At 42.3% G+C, this 16,097-nt stretch overlaps 1 protein-coding gene across 2 annotated transcripts in view; it reads right to left on the reverse strand.

The window, feature by feature from the left end:
* Positions 1-16,097, reverse strand: part of MYH15 (myosin heavy chain 15) — a 66,197-nt gene that overhangs the window by 18,727 nt on the left and 31,373 nt on the right. For both annotated transcript variants that reach the window (XM_065401558.1, XM_065401565.1), the window contains exons 19-31: positions 12,054-12,141; positions 11,702-11,819; positions 11,275-11,398; positions 9,970-10,106; positions 9,327-9,582; positions 8,518-8,760; positions 7,682-7,858; positions 6,582-6,727; positions 5,736-5,826; positions 4,039-4,428; positions 2,861-2,987; positions 1,548-1,666; positions 671-867 (exon numbers count right to left, since the gene is read on the reverse strand). In XM_065401558.1, coding sequence (XP_065257630.1) covers positions 671-867; positions 1,548-1,666; positions 2,861-2,987; positions 4,039-4,428; positions 5,736-5,826; positions 6,582-6,727; positions 7,682-7,858; positions 8,518-8,760; positions 9,327-9,582; positions 9,970-10,106; positions 11,275-11,398; positions 11,702-11,819; positions 12,054-12,141 — 2,213 coding nt within the window. The remainder of the gene's footprint in view (positions 1-670; positions 868-1,547; positions 1,667-2,860; positions 2,988-4,038; positions 4,429-5,735; positions 5,827-6,581; positions 6,728-7,681; positions 7,859-8,517; positions 8,761-9,326; positions 9,583-9,969; positions 10,107-11,274; positions 11,399-11,701; positions 11,820-12,053; positions 12,142-16,097) is intronic.

The raw sequence follows: 16,097 nt of genomic DNA on the forward strand, positions 1-16,097 counted from the left end.
GGCAAGAAGCAGGGGGGTCAGATAGGGGTGGGGGCCAGGCCACGCCTGGCTGTTTGGGGAGGCACAGCCCCCCCAACCGGCCCTCCATACAATTTTTGAAACCCAATGCGGCCCTCAGGCCAAAAAGTTTGTCCACCCCTGGTCTAGATAATACTTAGTCCTGCCATGAGTGCAGGGGACTGGACTAGATGGCCTCTCGAGGTGCCTTCCAGGCCTATGATTCTATAAATAGCTCCCAAGCAAGTTACACCTCTACCCCGATATAACGCTGTCCTCGGGAGCCAAAAAATCTTACCGCATTATAAGTGAAACCGCATTATATCGAACTTGCTTTGATCCGCCGGAGTGCGCAGTCCCCCGCCCCCCGCCCCGGAGCACTGCTTTACTGCGTTATATCTGAATTCATGTTATATTGGGTCGCGTTATATCGGGGTAGAGGTGTATCAAGTAAGTGTGGCTCCTGACTAACGGCACTAATGATTGTTCTCTTTCTTAACCCTTTGGAGATGGGAACACAACACAGACAGAGCATACATTCAGCTGACAGTGTGGAAACTACTAGCACTGTAATCCTATTACTCTGCATATTTCAGGGTGGTTAAAAATGCTATGGAGTGTAGTTCTCCCAGTGGAGTACAGGAAGAAGGCAATGCTAATATAAACCACTTACTTGGCTTCTTCTAACTCCTCAGTTCTTTGAATGGCATCAGTTTCATATTTAGTCCTCCACTGTGCCACTTCTGCATTTCCCTTGGACAGAGCCCGCTGCAGCTCTGCCTTGGCTTCTTGCTCCTCTTCAAACTGCTCCCGCAAAAGATCGCAGTCGTGCCTGGCAGCTTGCAGTGCATGAGCAAGGGCATTCTTGGACTGCAGGATTAAAAGGTTACGTCGTTATAGTCAAGGATGGCAAACCAGTCTGGGACACAATAAGTCCCAACCAACACGTCCCCAACAATCCAAACTGAGCCTTTCTAGGTTACAAAAACTTCAGTTCCTTTTCCTCTTTGTCTCCGAGTGTCTGGTCACAGCTGAGGGGAGGGGAAGAGTACAAGAAAGGACATTCTCATGGTATTTCTGGTCCAAATGGAAGTAAGAAACAACCTAAATGCCACGAGAAAGCCTGTTCCCTGCAACATGTCCACTCCAGCATTGAGACCAAAGATGTTCTTAATTCATTCGCATAAGCATCCAAATGAAAATTCTAAGATTTATCGAACACTTTTTACTGCTTGGAGCCCCTGTTAGAATGATTCTTTCTAGAAAGAGAGAGAGTATAACTCATTGTTTTGAAACTCCTGTTCCCCACCTCTCTGACTTGTCCTGTTCAGATGCAGCAAGTCCTATTAGTACTGGCATCAGAATGTTCAGGCTCAAATGTCTGATTTTAGTTTTCCTCCATGTTAAAAGTAAACAAATCCATTCCCATTCATCTCAATCAACAAGCATTCCAGCCATCTCACTTTTTTTTTTTTACTACAGCTAAGTAAAATGTATCATTGTCCAAAGCCTACACATAAGCAAATGGGGTGAAAGAGTCAAAGCATTACCTTGGTTTCCTCTTCCAGCAGTCTTCTAAGTTCTTCAATCTGCTGAGTGAATGATGTCTTCCCTCTGGAAAGCTGACTTATCAGTGACTCTTTCTCTTCTAGCTGTCTTGCAAATTCACCTGCCAAGGGATTTTAACCAAGCAAGATTGGAACATGAGCTGCTTGCTGTCCCACTGGGCCAAATTCAAGGTTTAGTTACACCTGCCCAACCCCCTTCCCCCAGTGAATATGGCTGATCTCTTGTTAAGGAAAGCATCTGAGTCAGCCTTCTCAGATATATGCAATGGTCAAACCCAACAGAAGGTTTCTTTTAGTTTATTTACACATGGCATGTACAGTGGTGCATTAATTTTAGTTGGACTCTTGCATCATTCATTAAAGTAGACATACACTAGCGTCCATGTGTAATTACCGGTTTTTTCCTTCATACTTTTTATTACTGTACACTGCACTTCTATAGAGCTTTCCCCAACATTGCAAAGCACTTTAGAAACATCAACCTCACGACTCCTGTGAGGCAGGTCTGGAGAATACATGGGAACACTTTAGCCACCACGTGAATACAGCCAGTGCGGAGGTGGTATGCAGCATTTAACAGTGCACAGCAATGCTGCACACTAGTCTAGGACAGGAAATGAAAAACATAATGCCCAAGTGAAAATATATAAGAATTTTGGCTAACAAAACAGTGATCAGAGTTGGAATTTGGTCAAGATGCAGAGATTGACACTCCTGCAAAAAGTGGCATAGGATCTTGAATGATCACTAAGATGACACTGGTTTCATGTCTCATTGAAAGAATGCCTGTCCAGAAGCACAATGCCCTAACACCGTGCTGGGGCATAGCACACTCACAAACAATAATGCCGCCTACTGTATTAACACCACTACCTCCTGCAGCACCTAGGTTAGGTGTTCCTTGTTCAGGGTCTTCACAGCTGAACCTTGCTCAGCATTTTCCTGTTTAACTGAGGTGATATGATGGCAGCACGGCTCAAGGGTAGCCTGAGGGAAAGCTTATTCTTCTAAAAAAAGCCAGGTGTATTTGAGCGAGCTTCTACTTGCACGCAGGGGTGTCATGAATAAATGAGATCTGTGAAAGGCAGGGGGGATGCTCTTTGATTAAAAAAGATCTATCTGGACTTGTTTATAACCTGGATGAAGGGAAGTGAGGCAAGGCACACAGGTAGTATCTAACTAGGTGTTTACTCTCCACCCAACCACCTGTATGCAATAGAATTCCAGTTCCCTGCAGGATCTAGCACATTCCTGCAATGAACTCAAAGAAGCTCACTGATGCTGCATATACCTACCATTCTCAGTTTGCAGCTTTCCTTTTTGGGTGGTGAGGTCATTCATTAAGCGAGTCATTTCATCCAGTTTAGTCTTTGTCTCATTGAGGTTGTCTTCATATGTGCGACAAAGTTTTTCTGCATTCGACTAATGGAATTGAGAGAAAAGATACACAAAGCTGCAAACTTCCCAGCCCAGGTACATTACCATCCAGTTTACCCTATAATACAAGGATTCAAAATAAAAACACTAATGATATTTTCACCCCAGACAAGTAGAATTTTGGAAGGCAGAAGTTAAAATCTTCTGTTCAATGAGCTTTGGAGTGAGAAGACTTGCATTGTATTTTGTTAATATTATACTTATAAGCAAGGAGTTTACTTAATAAGATTTTTATGGTGTTCGACATTTTTATATATTCTGCCTCCCGTTTTCTTCAAAAAAGTTTGCCTGTGTAAAACTTGAATAATGACTTTAGGATTTGGCTCAGATTTTAAGGTGACCCAGAAGAAATGATCCCCCATAGATTTAAAAAAAAATTAAACTCTTAAAAATAAAGTTAGTGCAAGTGGTGATGCAAGAGGACAGAAAAATAGTTATTTTCTTTAATGATTGTTTCCATTCAGAATCCAAGACTATGTGGTAGAAAGCTCCTGCAATGATTTCAAAAGGTATTATGCACAAGCGTAAGTTTCTTCAAACTTCTTCTGAATTGCTGGATGGGATTAACCACCCAGAAGACTACACCCACAATTTAGCTACCCAAAGTAACAGTACAGGCAGTGGCTGTGTAAGCTACCCCCTCTCCATACCTCCCTGCTGATCTGACTCAAACAGTCATCCAGAGGAACTTCTTTGTGAGGTGGAGGAATAGTTCAGTCTCCATCACCCCCCAGCACTTGGGTGCTCTTCAGAGAATGCTAAGAGGGACCCCTTATCACGGTAGTACTTTCTGAGATAAGGGCCTATGACTGGTAAGGAAGGAGCTGCAGGACCAAACACATTTCAAATAAGCCACCCAATATCCATCAGAAGGTCATCACCAGCCTGGGATGGAGTGAAACAAATGACCTAGATGTGAAAGCCTCCAGACCCTTTCTGTTGCTCTCCTGAATCATCCAACCCTCCTCTGCCTCTCTGGAAACTTTAAAACAAGCCCCTGTATGTATGTTTGTGTACGAAGTCTCGGAAGCCCTACTTTTCCCTTGACCATCTGCTCCATGTTGGATGACAGGTCGTCCACCTCCAGCTTCAGCTCACTCTTCTCTTTCTCTAGTTTCTGCTTGACACGCTGCAGGTTGTCCACTTGCTCCCCCAGCTCCGCCATGCTGTCTGCGTGCTTCTTCCTCAGGGTGGCAGCTGTCGCCTCATAGTGCAGCGTGGCCTCCTCGAGGTCCCGCCGCAGCTTCAGGAACTCGGCCTCCCGCTTCTTGTTCATCTCCAGCTGTGCTGCAGTGGCTCCTCCAGCCTCCTCCAGCCGCTCACTCAGCTCCTCCAGCTCTCGAGCCAGATCCGATCTCTGCTTTTCCACCTTGGCTCGGGCAGCTCTTTCTGCTTCCAGCTCCTCTTCTAGCTCCTCTATACGAGCCTACGAGGCAAAGACACACATGCACGTAACACCCTTCACCTCCTTAGCAATTGCCAGAGAAGCTCAAAGCATAATGACCCTTCACAACAGCTCCATGTCATACATACTGCAATTTAGAAATGGCGAAACCAAGCCACAGCAGTGAAGTACCTTGCCCCGTGACAAACAAGTCAGTGTTGGAGCTGGAATAGGACCTAGGCGTCGTATCTCCTACTAAAACCACTCAGTGATTTCTCTACAAGCTTGAGTCCAAAGTCTGCAGACCAGGAATATAAGAAAAGCAATTTATCTGGAAGTGGGACAGAGGAGTATCTCCTCCTCTCCCAATTACTGTTTAAGAAAACTGTAAGAGGCTCTTTCCCATTATTGTAATAGCCATTGTGTAGCAAGTACTCTTCAACCTCTGCCTGGGATGTGAGAGACTGAGGAGTGCCTGGGTAATAAGCAGGCCTCATGACTTCTTTCTTCAACTCCCTCTCTCACCTCTGAACTGGGACTATCAGAGCTGTTCAGTCCCAAATTTTGACCTGGGAAGGAGTCAATGCATAATTAGTGCAGCATCCTGCACACTCCCGAGAAGCACAGGAAACTACCTTGGCAGATACAGAACGCAGGAGAGTAATGGAGCTTCTATGGATCAGAAGCATTTATTCTGGAATGGACTCTGGGTTTTATGTCTTAGTGACAAATTCTAGCTATTTCACATATCTCTGCAGTTTGTATCTTTCCTTTCCTTTAACACACAGGACTGTGACAGCCTGTAACTCAAGATCTGTGAGCCAGATTCACAATCTAATTCTTCGGTTTTTACAAGTGGAATCCAGGCTTTGAGCCTTCTGGTACCCAATTTCCTTCTTTATGTTCTCCAGCACCCACTCTCATGTAGATTTCCTTCTCAGTCTCCCTCCTTATTGCCTTTCCTGAACCCCCATGTCATTAGTTAACCCAGGGTCCCTCTAGTTAAGCCTGGGCTTCTCTGTCCCCTGTGCTTGAAGGTGGCCTCCCAAAATTGGTTCTTCTTTGTGAAACTAGCCTCAGGCTCCCTATGCTTGGGGATGGTCTCCTATGTATAAGTTCTTCTCAGATGCCTCAGACTCCTTTATTACGCTCCATGCTTCAGAGTAGTCTGCCACAGCATTTGTGCTTCAGGCCTACCAGCTCACCCTCTTCCTTCTCTGTGCCATGTATCCAGGGCAGAAACATATGAGAGCACATCACTTCCTCTCTCCTTCCCTCACTCTCCATGCTTCTCTATCCCCTGCCAGGGTTCATTCCTGACACAGAAGAAGTGAAGACAAAAAAATTACCTGCAGCTCCTTGATCTTCTTCTGGAGTTGCATCACTAGGGTTTGTTCATCCTCAAGCTTGGAGTTCAGCTGATTTGTTTCAAATTCTTTCCTGTCAAAGAAAATAAAGTTCTGCAGTAATAGATTTACCCTACCAGCTGAAGCAAAGATTTTCTAAAACAAATTTTTATAGTCCCCGTATAAAGACCTGGGAATAAAAGTGCTGACTCGGTCAGAGCTGAAATGGGAAGAATGCTGCTGTTGTAATATCACTAAAACTCCCAATCTCACCACCACTGGGTTTGGAAAAAATACAGCCTTCTGTCAGAACAGTATTGTCCAAGCTAAGACTGTCCATACACTCATATGTTCTGCTACTATATGTAAAGCATCCTTACCTTGTACAATATCAGTGCTGGCTGGACTTCTGATATTATGAATAGCTATAGGTGAGAACTTCTTACCTCTGTTATTTGTAAAAGGTCACACATAAATCAAATTGCTTTTCAAACTCAGTGGATACGTACATTTAACAGAGCTGAGGTCCTACAACTGTACTGTTAGCAGGTTAGATGGGGTAGACACCTTTTTTAGACTTCTGTAAGTCCTTTTCTCTGGTCAGCTAAAAGGCTCACAAATATTCATTTTAGGCCTATGAAGATGGGGATCAATCAAATCTCATGCTTCAGGGTACAAACTGCAGGCACCAGGAAGGAATTCAGCACTGCACAATATTCTTGGGTCACCTTCCTCTGAAATGGCATTCAGTGTCTGCCACTGTATCAGGGAGGATTCTGGGGTTAATGGGTCTGAAATGGCAAATCCCAGGTTCCTCTATTATTCTGTACAATACAAACAGTATCTTACTTCTTTAACTTTTCATCCAACTGCAGCTTATCATTTTCCAAATCCATGAGACTCTCCTGGGTCAGCTTCAAATCCCCTTCCAGTTTGCGTTTGACCCTTTCCAGGTCCATCCTTATTTTCTTCTCTTGTTCTAGTGAGCCCTCAAGCTATGGGAATGAGAAACCAGTCGTTAAATATAAGGTCCAGTTTTGTGCTACACCCTAATGAATGTTGAAGCAGAAGAGTTAAAGTACCAGTGTCCTGTTTTCCATTTTTTCTTTCTAGCTGACATCAGCCCATGTCAAGAACACAAACTGGGATTAATATGATGTAAGGGCCACTCCATACTTCCTGTTTGTGCAGGCATTACTGCCCTGTCTCTCCAAGACAGCACTGTTTGACTACAGGTCAATTACACTGCAAATACAAATCAAATGGATTTCCTCTTGTTATTGTTGTGTAACCCACACACCTCCTAGGTGTGGTGTTCTGTCCCATTTAGTGGCACGGAGACCACTTAGAGAAAGAGATTAATCAGTTGGTTTTTAGCTCATGCGGTAGAGGTTCATGCACTAAGCTCCAGAGGTCCCAGGTTCAATACTGCCTGCCCACGACCAGGGTCTGTCGGCATTACAAGTGGGGGCTTGTCCGGGATTTCAACTGGGAAGTCCTCTGAAGCTCGGGATGCACTGCCTCAGCTAGGAGAAGTATGTAACCCACATGCCTTCTGAGTGTGGTGTTCTGTCCCATCTAGTGGCACTGAGACCACTTAGAAAGAGAGAGAGATTAATGAGTCTGCTCTACAGCTTTAGCTAACAGCCAGCTGGCTTTTAGCTTATGCTGTAGAGACTCATGCACTAAGCTCCAGAGGTCCCAAGTTCAATCCTGCCCACCGACAACCGGGGTCTGTCGGCGTTACGGCTGCACTTTAAAAAAGGTTAACTGTAGAGAAAAATAATAGTACCATTTTTGTTGTACACCCTCCCCCTTGTGGTTTGCACTTTTACATCCAAGTTAGTCTAGTTCATTTACAAAAAAACAGAAAACGTTTCCCAGCTTCCCAAAAGCCATAAGCAATGGAGAAATAAGTATTATGTAAATGAAGAGATGGACAAACTCACATCATCTACTTGCTGTTCTAGTTTCAGCTTAGTTTTGCTCAGTGTGTTGACCTTGTCTTCCTCTGCCTGTAGGTCATCCAGAGCTTGCTGGTGAGCTTCCTGCAAAGATTTCTTCTCTTTAGTAAGTTTGCTTATGGTCTCATCCAGAGATGCCATTTCTTCTGTCAGATTTTTGACCTGTGTGGTAGAGGAAATGCAATAGCAGTGACAGATGTGTTTGTAAGTAATTTCAGCAGAGGATTATTGTAACCTGGCCTGAGGGAACTGCCTTGACCGTACTCATATTGGAGAATTAGAGAGAAGTTTATACTAAATCAGTTGGAGATGGATATTTTGTAAAAGCAGTTAACCTGGCTATTAGGATGATACAGTGAAGGGGGAGTTCATTTTAATTTTGGCTTCTCAGCTGAAACTGCCAATTAGTGCCAATTCTTGCAGTGGCTTTGTTATGGGGACATCTGCTTTCCAACTCCACCAATTTTTTTTCAGCGTCACTGTAACTGGGGCAGGTTCTAGTTTTTTGTTCTCTCTGGGGAAAAAAGAGAGGAGAAGTTTTGACTGTGCAAGAGGAAGAGTTTAAAGAACTCTGGGTTAGTTACAACCTGGTTATTTACTAGGGTAAAACCAGACATTATTCTTTGGTTTAGTAGCAGCAGAACTCACTTGGGAAACTGGAGATCCAGGCTCAACCTCAACTGTGTATATAATCTGATCTTGCAGGGTGGCCTTTACTAGATATGCCTTTCAATTAGCAGAACTCCAATATCTCCTCCATAAAGTAGCCCACCCTATGTATAAATCCTCTGTGGACATGTGTGGCCAAGTTCTAATGGTACCTTATTTTCAGTAGCATGTTTTTCTTTCTCTACTTTTGCCAATGTTATTTCAAGGTCATCAATGTCTTTCTTCAATTCAGAGCACTCATCTTCCAGTTTTCTCTTCTTGGAGGTCAACTCAGAGTTCATCTCCTCTTCATCCTCCACCCGCTCTGTCAGTTCTTTGACTTTTGCCTCCATCTGGATCTTGGATTTAATCAGCATGTCGCATCGTTCTTCTGCATCTGCCAGTGTGTCTTGCTCCTGGCATAACACAGAGAAGATGACAACAATGGCTGGGAGTTACCAACTTAATTCTTTTGCATTTATTCCCCTCTCAGTTAGTTCTCATGGAGCACAGACCAATACATGTTAGTACAGCAGATCATAAGAGTGTATCAGAACAGCTCTGGAAGTAAGGTTAATATGGGTTTTTTGAATGCTAACTCTGGGTCTACTCCTTCTCATTTGATGTCAAAGACAAAACTCCTGATAAATTCAGTGGAAGCAGGATGGAGCCTTTAACGTTGGGCATGCCCACTCATGCATGCAATTTGATGAAATATAATTCACAATATTAATTTGGACATTAATATTTCCTTGAACACCAGAATTTTTGCATTGGCAAACCATGAGCTTGCGCTCTCAAACATGAGAATTTATATCCATTGTAAATTAAACCTAATTTCCTAGCCAGAGCAGCTGCATAATTTAAAACTGCTTGTGTAAATACCTAAAGCTAAGTCCCCTTTGACTGCTTGGTCTGCAAGATGTCATGTCTGAAAGAACATTAAATAAAACGTGAACCAAAAATAGCATTGCCCACTCACTGCCTGCAGCTGAAGGAGCAAGTCATTCTTCTCCTGAACCAGAGAAACTTGCTTTTCTTCCAATTCCTTCCTCCTGGCTTCAGATTTTTCCAAGGCCTCCTTCAGCCTCAAGAATTCCTCCTTCATATTGGCCATTTCCTTTTCAGTTTCTGCGGACTTCAGAAGGGGCTTGATCTTGAAGAAAAGCTTCATCCAGGGCCAGTTCTTCACAGCCATGAAAGCTCGAATGTTCCACTGGATCACGAGAAGGGCATCTCTGATTTATAAAAATAAAAAAAACCAAAGTAAACCCAGCCTGAGTTGAGGGAGATATATACATTCTTTGAGCCTGTCCTCAGCTCAGTTGTACTTTTGTACTCTGAACAGCATTAGGAACTTGTGCTGACACAGGCAAGACATTTGCTTATGGCTGAACTGCCAGAGACACTGAGCATTTACAACTGACTGATTTTAGTTGAAAATGTGGGTGATCAATATGGAACTACTGTTGTTGTACATCTATATTAAAATTACTCTATGTAATCCTTCATTTATGTCCAGCTAGAGACTTAAATGCTACTATAAGGGCCCTATTTAGTCATCAAGTGAGACAGGAGTGGTTTCATCCCCCAGACTGAAGGAAATAACCCAAGATTGCCTGTACCTTCGCTCCACTATTTTTTGAAACTCAATACGCATCAGTTTGCCTCGTGCTCTTGCTTGGATCATTGTTAGGATCTTGGATAGTCTATGATCCCTCATTTCTTCCAGATGGCCCAGGAGACCAGCCTTAAAGAATACCTAAAATATAGGCAGATGTCATTTAGGAACAAGCTCAGAATAATCCCATCTTCACGAAACATGGAGCAATATAAATCAATTTTTATTGTAACAGCAGTGGTCAAGGGAAGACTGGTAACAGAAGCAGAGTGATGGTTAGGTAAAATAAAAGTCTGTGTCAGGGGATTGCATTATAACGTTATAGTGACCCAACCACAGTACGCATCATAGGTTGATCTCGCCTATTTCAAATGTGCCAAACTCATGTAATAACCATGCTACTAATCGGTGTTAGACCCTTGGAGTGTTTTTAACCTTTTTACTTGGGCACATAAAATAGGAACAAATCTGTTGTGGTATCATTGTTAATCCCATGAGCCTTTTCAAGCTAGAAAATCAACCACCCGTTGCTGAAAATGGGTGCATCTGAACTGGTGTTAGTATCAATTTCACTGCAAGTCTAGACAGGACAGAGTTGTGTTTAGCACCATTTCACAAACTGTAGTCAAGATTTGCTCTGTGTAAATGAGACAGCTGAAATGGTGCTGATCATGGTTTGGTCCTGTCTAAACTGCAGTTAAAGTGTTAGCAGCATTGGTTCAGCTACACCTGTTGTTGATAGCATTATTCCTGTAGAAAACAATATGCAGTGCTTGAGCTGCCTGTCTTGGCTTATAAAGCAGAACTCCTCTGTTTTATTTTTTGTATTGTTATCTTAACATTAGAATTACTTTTGCTGCTAAGTCTCTTGTTTTAATCTCACTCAGGTTCTAGTAACCATAACCACTGACAGCTGTGTGGTGATTTACATGTGAAAAGATTTTCGTGTCAGTCTATCTAATTCCTGGATAACAAGTGTTCCCATAATGCCACCACAGGCCAACTGCACTACCCCATTTATCTTACATTGAATATATACTGCCATTAGAAAGCACATTTAAAATGGTTGCATCAAGATATAGACTACTTCTTGATGGAAACATCAATATTTATGACAGGACCTTACAGCTGGGTTTTTCTACTTTATTAAGCAGTGCCTTTGTTTATTCTCTGTTTTCAAATGTGGGCTTTGATATGGTCATATCTCTATATAAAACATTAACTTCAGCAACATTTAAATCTAGATCTGAACCCTGCAGCTTTGAAATCTCTGCTTTCAAAAAGGAATCACATGCTCTTTTCTTGTTACCTTTGTGTGTCCAAAACGATACTGGGTTTGGTCAATATCTAAAGAACCCAGCAGTTTTTCAGAAGCTTTTCTGCTGTCTACAAACTTATCTTCTGGAATGGCAGCTGGATTCAGAATACGGTACCTGTTAACAACAGGTGAAGAATGAGTAAAGGGGGCCAGGATGCTGGATCAGATTCTGCTGTCATTAAACTGTAATAAATGTGGAGTAACCTCAGCAAAGCCAGTGGAACTACTTCAGATTTAAACTGAGAGTAGAATACTGCCCTCCAATTCCAAGCATTTTGAACTGAAAATTAATTTGAGTAAAACAAAGAGGGGAAAAAGTACTCTGGCTAATTTTTATGGAGAAGGCTACAACGATTCTGATTGGAATTGGATCATGAGAAGAAACATGACCTGTGTCTGGGGCTGGTCTCTGTGTTACCTTTGTTTAAAGTCAGCATAAATCACTCTGTTTGGAAATCCCTTACGGCAAATACGGATTCCTTCCAGGACACCATTACAGCGAAGCTGGTGGAGGACAAGGTAAGCATCCATTGCACCTTAAAAAAATTCAAGAACTTAATTAAATGAGATAATCCCAGAGGATTTAACCTTCATTTTGTTCAGTAGGTGAGAAGAGTTGGGAGTAATGTCTCGAAACGACAGCTAGCATTGGAGGAGGAGAACAATCAAATTGCTTTTAAGTGTGGGCTGATGACTTAGAAATGGATTCTGGGATAAAAATAACAGGATTAAAATGGAGACAGAATAACAGATTGTTGGATTTTCCATACCTGGAGTTTTAGTTTCATTGGGGATAATACAGCGCACAAAGTGAGGAGCTGTAGATCTCAGGTTAGTCATCAGTTTATTTAAATTTTCCTAAAAAGGGTATAATAAAAAATAAAATTAGCTAAATCATTAGAAACCTAATATTGTACTAAGTGTATATGTGAGCAGCAATGCTATAAAATATATATTGTCTAATAAGCAGAAAATAAGGCAGATTTACAGGTGGATATTAGCACACACACACCCCCGCACAGACTATCCAGAGTGAATACTCTGCATGTCAGTGCAATGCATGTCTTCATAATGACTGTGTTGGGGGAGATTCTTGAAGGCACAATGGGCATTTAGGTGCCCACCTAAAGAGAGCTTGGCTGCAGGGGGATGAGTCTGAGGGACTATAACAATTAGAAAGTCACCAAGTTGCCAAGGAAAGTAATTGACAGAATAAAGAAAAGCCAATAACACCTCACCAACATAGCCTAAATTTAGGCTACGTTAAAAAGCCACAAGAATAAAAAATTGCAGACAGAAGTCCAGCAGCAGGGTTTGGGCTACCCAGTTTATTGCACCAAGTGAAACAAATATGATTACCTGCCTCATGGGAAGGTGGCATATGTGTTGTGCTGTGCAAGCAACCCATGGCCCTCAGAGAGAGAGTATGGGCTCTGGAGACCAGAGTGGCTGAACTGGAGGAGCTAAAGGAGACAGAGGTACATGAGGAGACTTTCAGGGACATAGAGAGGTCCCACCTCCTGTTCAACAGCCCTTGTGCTGCTAAGGAGGATGAAAGTCTCGGGGCAGGAACCAGCAAGCTGGAGTAGAGGGGAATGATCCCATAGTTGGGACCCATCTTCTAGATGATGTCCTGATATTCTCTCGCACACAGGGGATATCCCTCTGGAGGCAGGGACCCCAGTTATTAGGGGGGATTTGATTATTAGAAATATAGATAGCTGAGTTTGTGATGAGTGGGAGAACCACATGGTGAATTGCCTGCTAGGTGCAAAGGTAGTAGATCTCACAAAACATACAGACTTATGTGCAGTGTTGGGCAGGAGCCAGTGGTTGTTGTACATGTATGTACTAATGATGTAGGGAAAGGTAGGAGAGAGGTCCTGGAGGCCAAATTTAGTCCACTAGGTGTAAAATTAAAGTCCAGGACCTCCATTGTAGCATTCTCTGAAATGTTTCCAGTTCCATGGGCCGGGCCAGGTCAGAAAGACAGGCAGAACTGCAGGGTTTCCATGCATGGATGAGACGATGGAGTAGGGAGGAGAGATTTAAGTGTACTAGGAATTGGGGAACCTTTTGGAGAAGGAGTGGACTATACAGGAAGGAATGGGCCAAAATGGAAACAGACTGCTGGCACACAAAGTTAAAAAGGTTGTAGGGCATTTTTTAACTAAAGGCTGGGGGAAGACTAACAGGGGTGAAGGAGCACCTGGTTTGGGCAGAGACGTCCGTTAGGGATGAATTTATTAAAGGGGGAACTCTATATCCTAGTAAAGAGGATAGCAAAGAAGTTGATGTAGTACAGGTAGGAGATAGTCAAATGAACAGACAAATGATATAGTGTCCCAATTAAATATAATACATGAAGGCAAACAACTGAATATTGACAAAATGTACACTGGATGGGAGGAATAGCTCAGTGGTTTGAGCATTAGCCTGCTAAACCCAGGGTTGTGAGTTCAATCCTTGAGGGGGCCACTTAGGAATCTGGGGCAAAAATCAGTACTTGGTCCTGCTAGTGAAGGCAGGAGGCTGGCCTCAAGGACTTTTCAAGGTCCCTTCCAGTTCTAGGAGATAGGATTTCTCCATTTATTATTTAAGTGCTTATATACAAATGCTAGAAGTCTGAATACTAAGATGGGTGAACTAGAGTGCTTGGCATTAAATGAGGATATTAGTATAAAAGGCATCACAGAAACTTGGTGGAATGAAGATAATGGGACGCAGTTATACCAGAGTATAAAATACATAGGAATGACAGAGTAGGAGTGGGTAGTGCTAGTGGGGGAGTGGCATTAGATGTTAAAGGAAGCATGGAGTCAAATCAGGTAAAAATCTTACATGAAACAATACTATAGAAACTCTATGGATAGAAATTCCATGCTTGATTAAACAGAGTATAACAGTAGGAATATATTACCAACCACCTGACAAGGATGATGACAGTGATTGTGAAATGTGTAGGGAGGCTAGAGAAGCTACAAAAGCAGAAATAATGGGTGAGTTAAACTATCTTCGTATTGGCTGGGTAAATGTCACCTCAAGATGTGATGCAGAGATAAAATTTCTAGTCACTTTAAAGGACTGCTTCTTGGAGCAGCTAGTCCTGGAACCCACAAAGGAAGAGGCAGTCCTTCATTTAGTCTTAAGTCCAGCATGGGATCTGATCCAAGAGGTAACTGTAGCTGAACTGCTTGGTAATAGTGACCATAATGTAATTAAATTTAACATTCTTGTGTGGGGATAAAATCAAACCCTCCCTCACCTACTCTAACATTTAACCTTAAAAAGGAGAATTACACAAGAATGAGGTTGCTTGTTAGATAGAAATTAAAAGGAGTTGTCACAAGGGCTAGTTAAATGCCTGCAAAGAGCATGAGGACTATTTAAAAACACCATAACAGAGGCTCAGACTAAGTGTATATCCCAAATCCGAAAAGACAGTAAGAAGACCAAAAGAATGCCATCATAGCTAAACAGCAAAGTAAAGGAGGTTGTTAGAGGCAAAAAGGCTTACTTTAAAATTTGGAAGTCAAATTCTAATAAGGATAGTAAGAAGATGCACAAACATTGGCAGAGTACTTGTAAAAGTATAATAAGGCGGGACAAGAAAGAAATAGAAAAGCAAGTTGCTAAAGATGCAAAAACTACCAGTAAGAATTCTTTTAAGTACATCAGAAACAAGAAGCCTGCCAAACAGGCAGTGGGGCCACTAGACAACAAAGGTGTTAAAGGTACACTTAAGGAAGACAAGGCCATTGCAGAGAAGCTAAGTGAATTCTTTGCATTGGTCTACACTGCAGAGGATGTGGGGGGAGATACCCACATCAGAGCTATTCTTTTTGGGTGACAAATCTAAGAAAATGTCCAACACTGAGGTGTCAATAGAAGAGGTTTTAGAGTTTAGAGTTAAACAGTAATAAGTCACCAGGATCAGATGGTATTTACCCAAGCGTTCTGAAGGAATTCAGATATGAAATTGCAGAACTACTAACTGTGGTATGTAACCTATCATTTAAATCAGCTGCTGTACCAGATGACTGGAGGAGAGCTAATGTAACACCAATTTTTAAAAAGGGCTCCAGAGGCGATCCTGGCAATTACAGGCCGGTGAGCCCTACTTCAGTACCAGTCAAAATCGGTAGAAATACAGTAAAGAACAGAATTATCAGACACATAGATGAACATGATTTGTTGGGGGAAGAGTTAACAGCTTTTATTAAGGGAAATCATGCCTCACTAATCTATTAGACTTCTTTGAGGGGGGCAACATGTGGATAAGATTGAGCCAATTGATATTGTGCACTTAGATTTTCAGAAAGGCTTTGACAAGGTCCCTCACTAAAAGCTCTTAAGGAAACTAAAAAGTCATGGGATAAGAGGGAAGATCCTCTCATGGATCTGGGCAAATGACAGGAAACAAAGGGTAGGAATAAATGGTTAGTTTTCACAAGGGAGAGAGATAAATAGCTGTGTCCCCCAAGGATCTCTACTGGGATCTATGCTGTCCAATATATTCATTAATGATCTGGAAAATGGAATGAACAATGAAGCAGCAAAGTTTGCAGATGATACAAAATTATTCAAGGTAAGTAAGTCCAAAGTTGATTGTGAAGAGTTAGAGGGATCTCACTAAACTAGGTGACTGGGCAACAAAATGGAAGATGAAATTCAACAGTGATAAGTGCTAAGTATCACATATTGGAAAAAATAATCCCAACTATACATATATAATGATGAGTTCTAATTTAGCTGTTACCACTCAAGAAAGGGATCTTGGAGTCACCATGGATAGTTCTCTGAAAACTTCAGCT

Source organism: Emys orbicularis, chromosome 1 (genome assembly GCF_028017835.1).
Source record: "Emys orbicularis isolate rEmyOrb1 chromosome 1, rEmyOrb1.hap1, whole genome shotgun sequence".
NCBI lineage: Eukaryota > Metazoa > Chordata > Testudines > Emydidae > Emys > Emys orbicularis.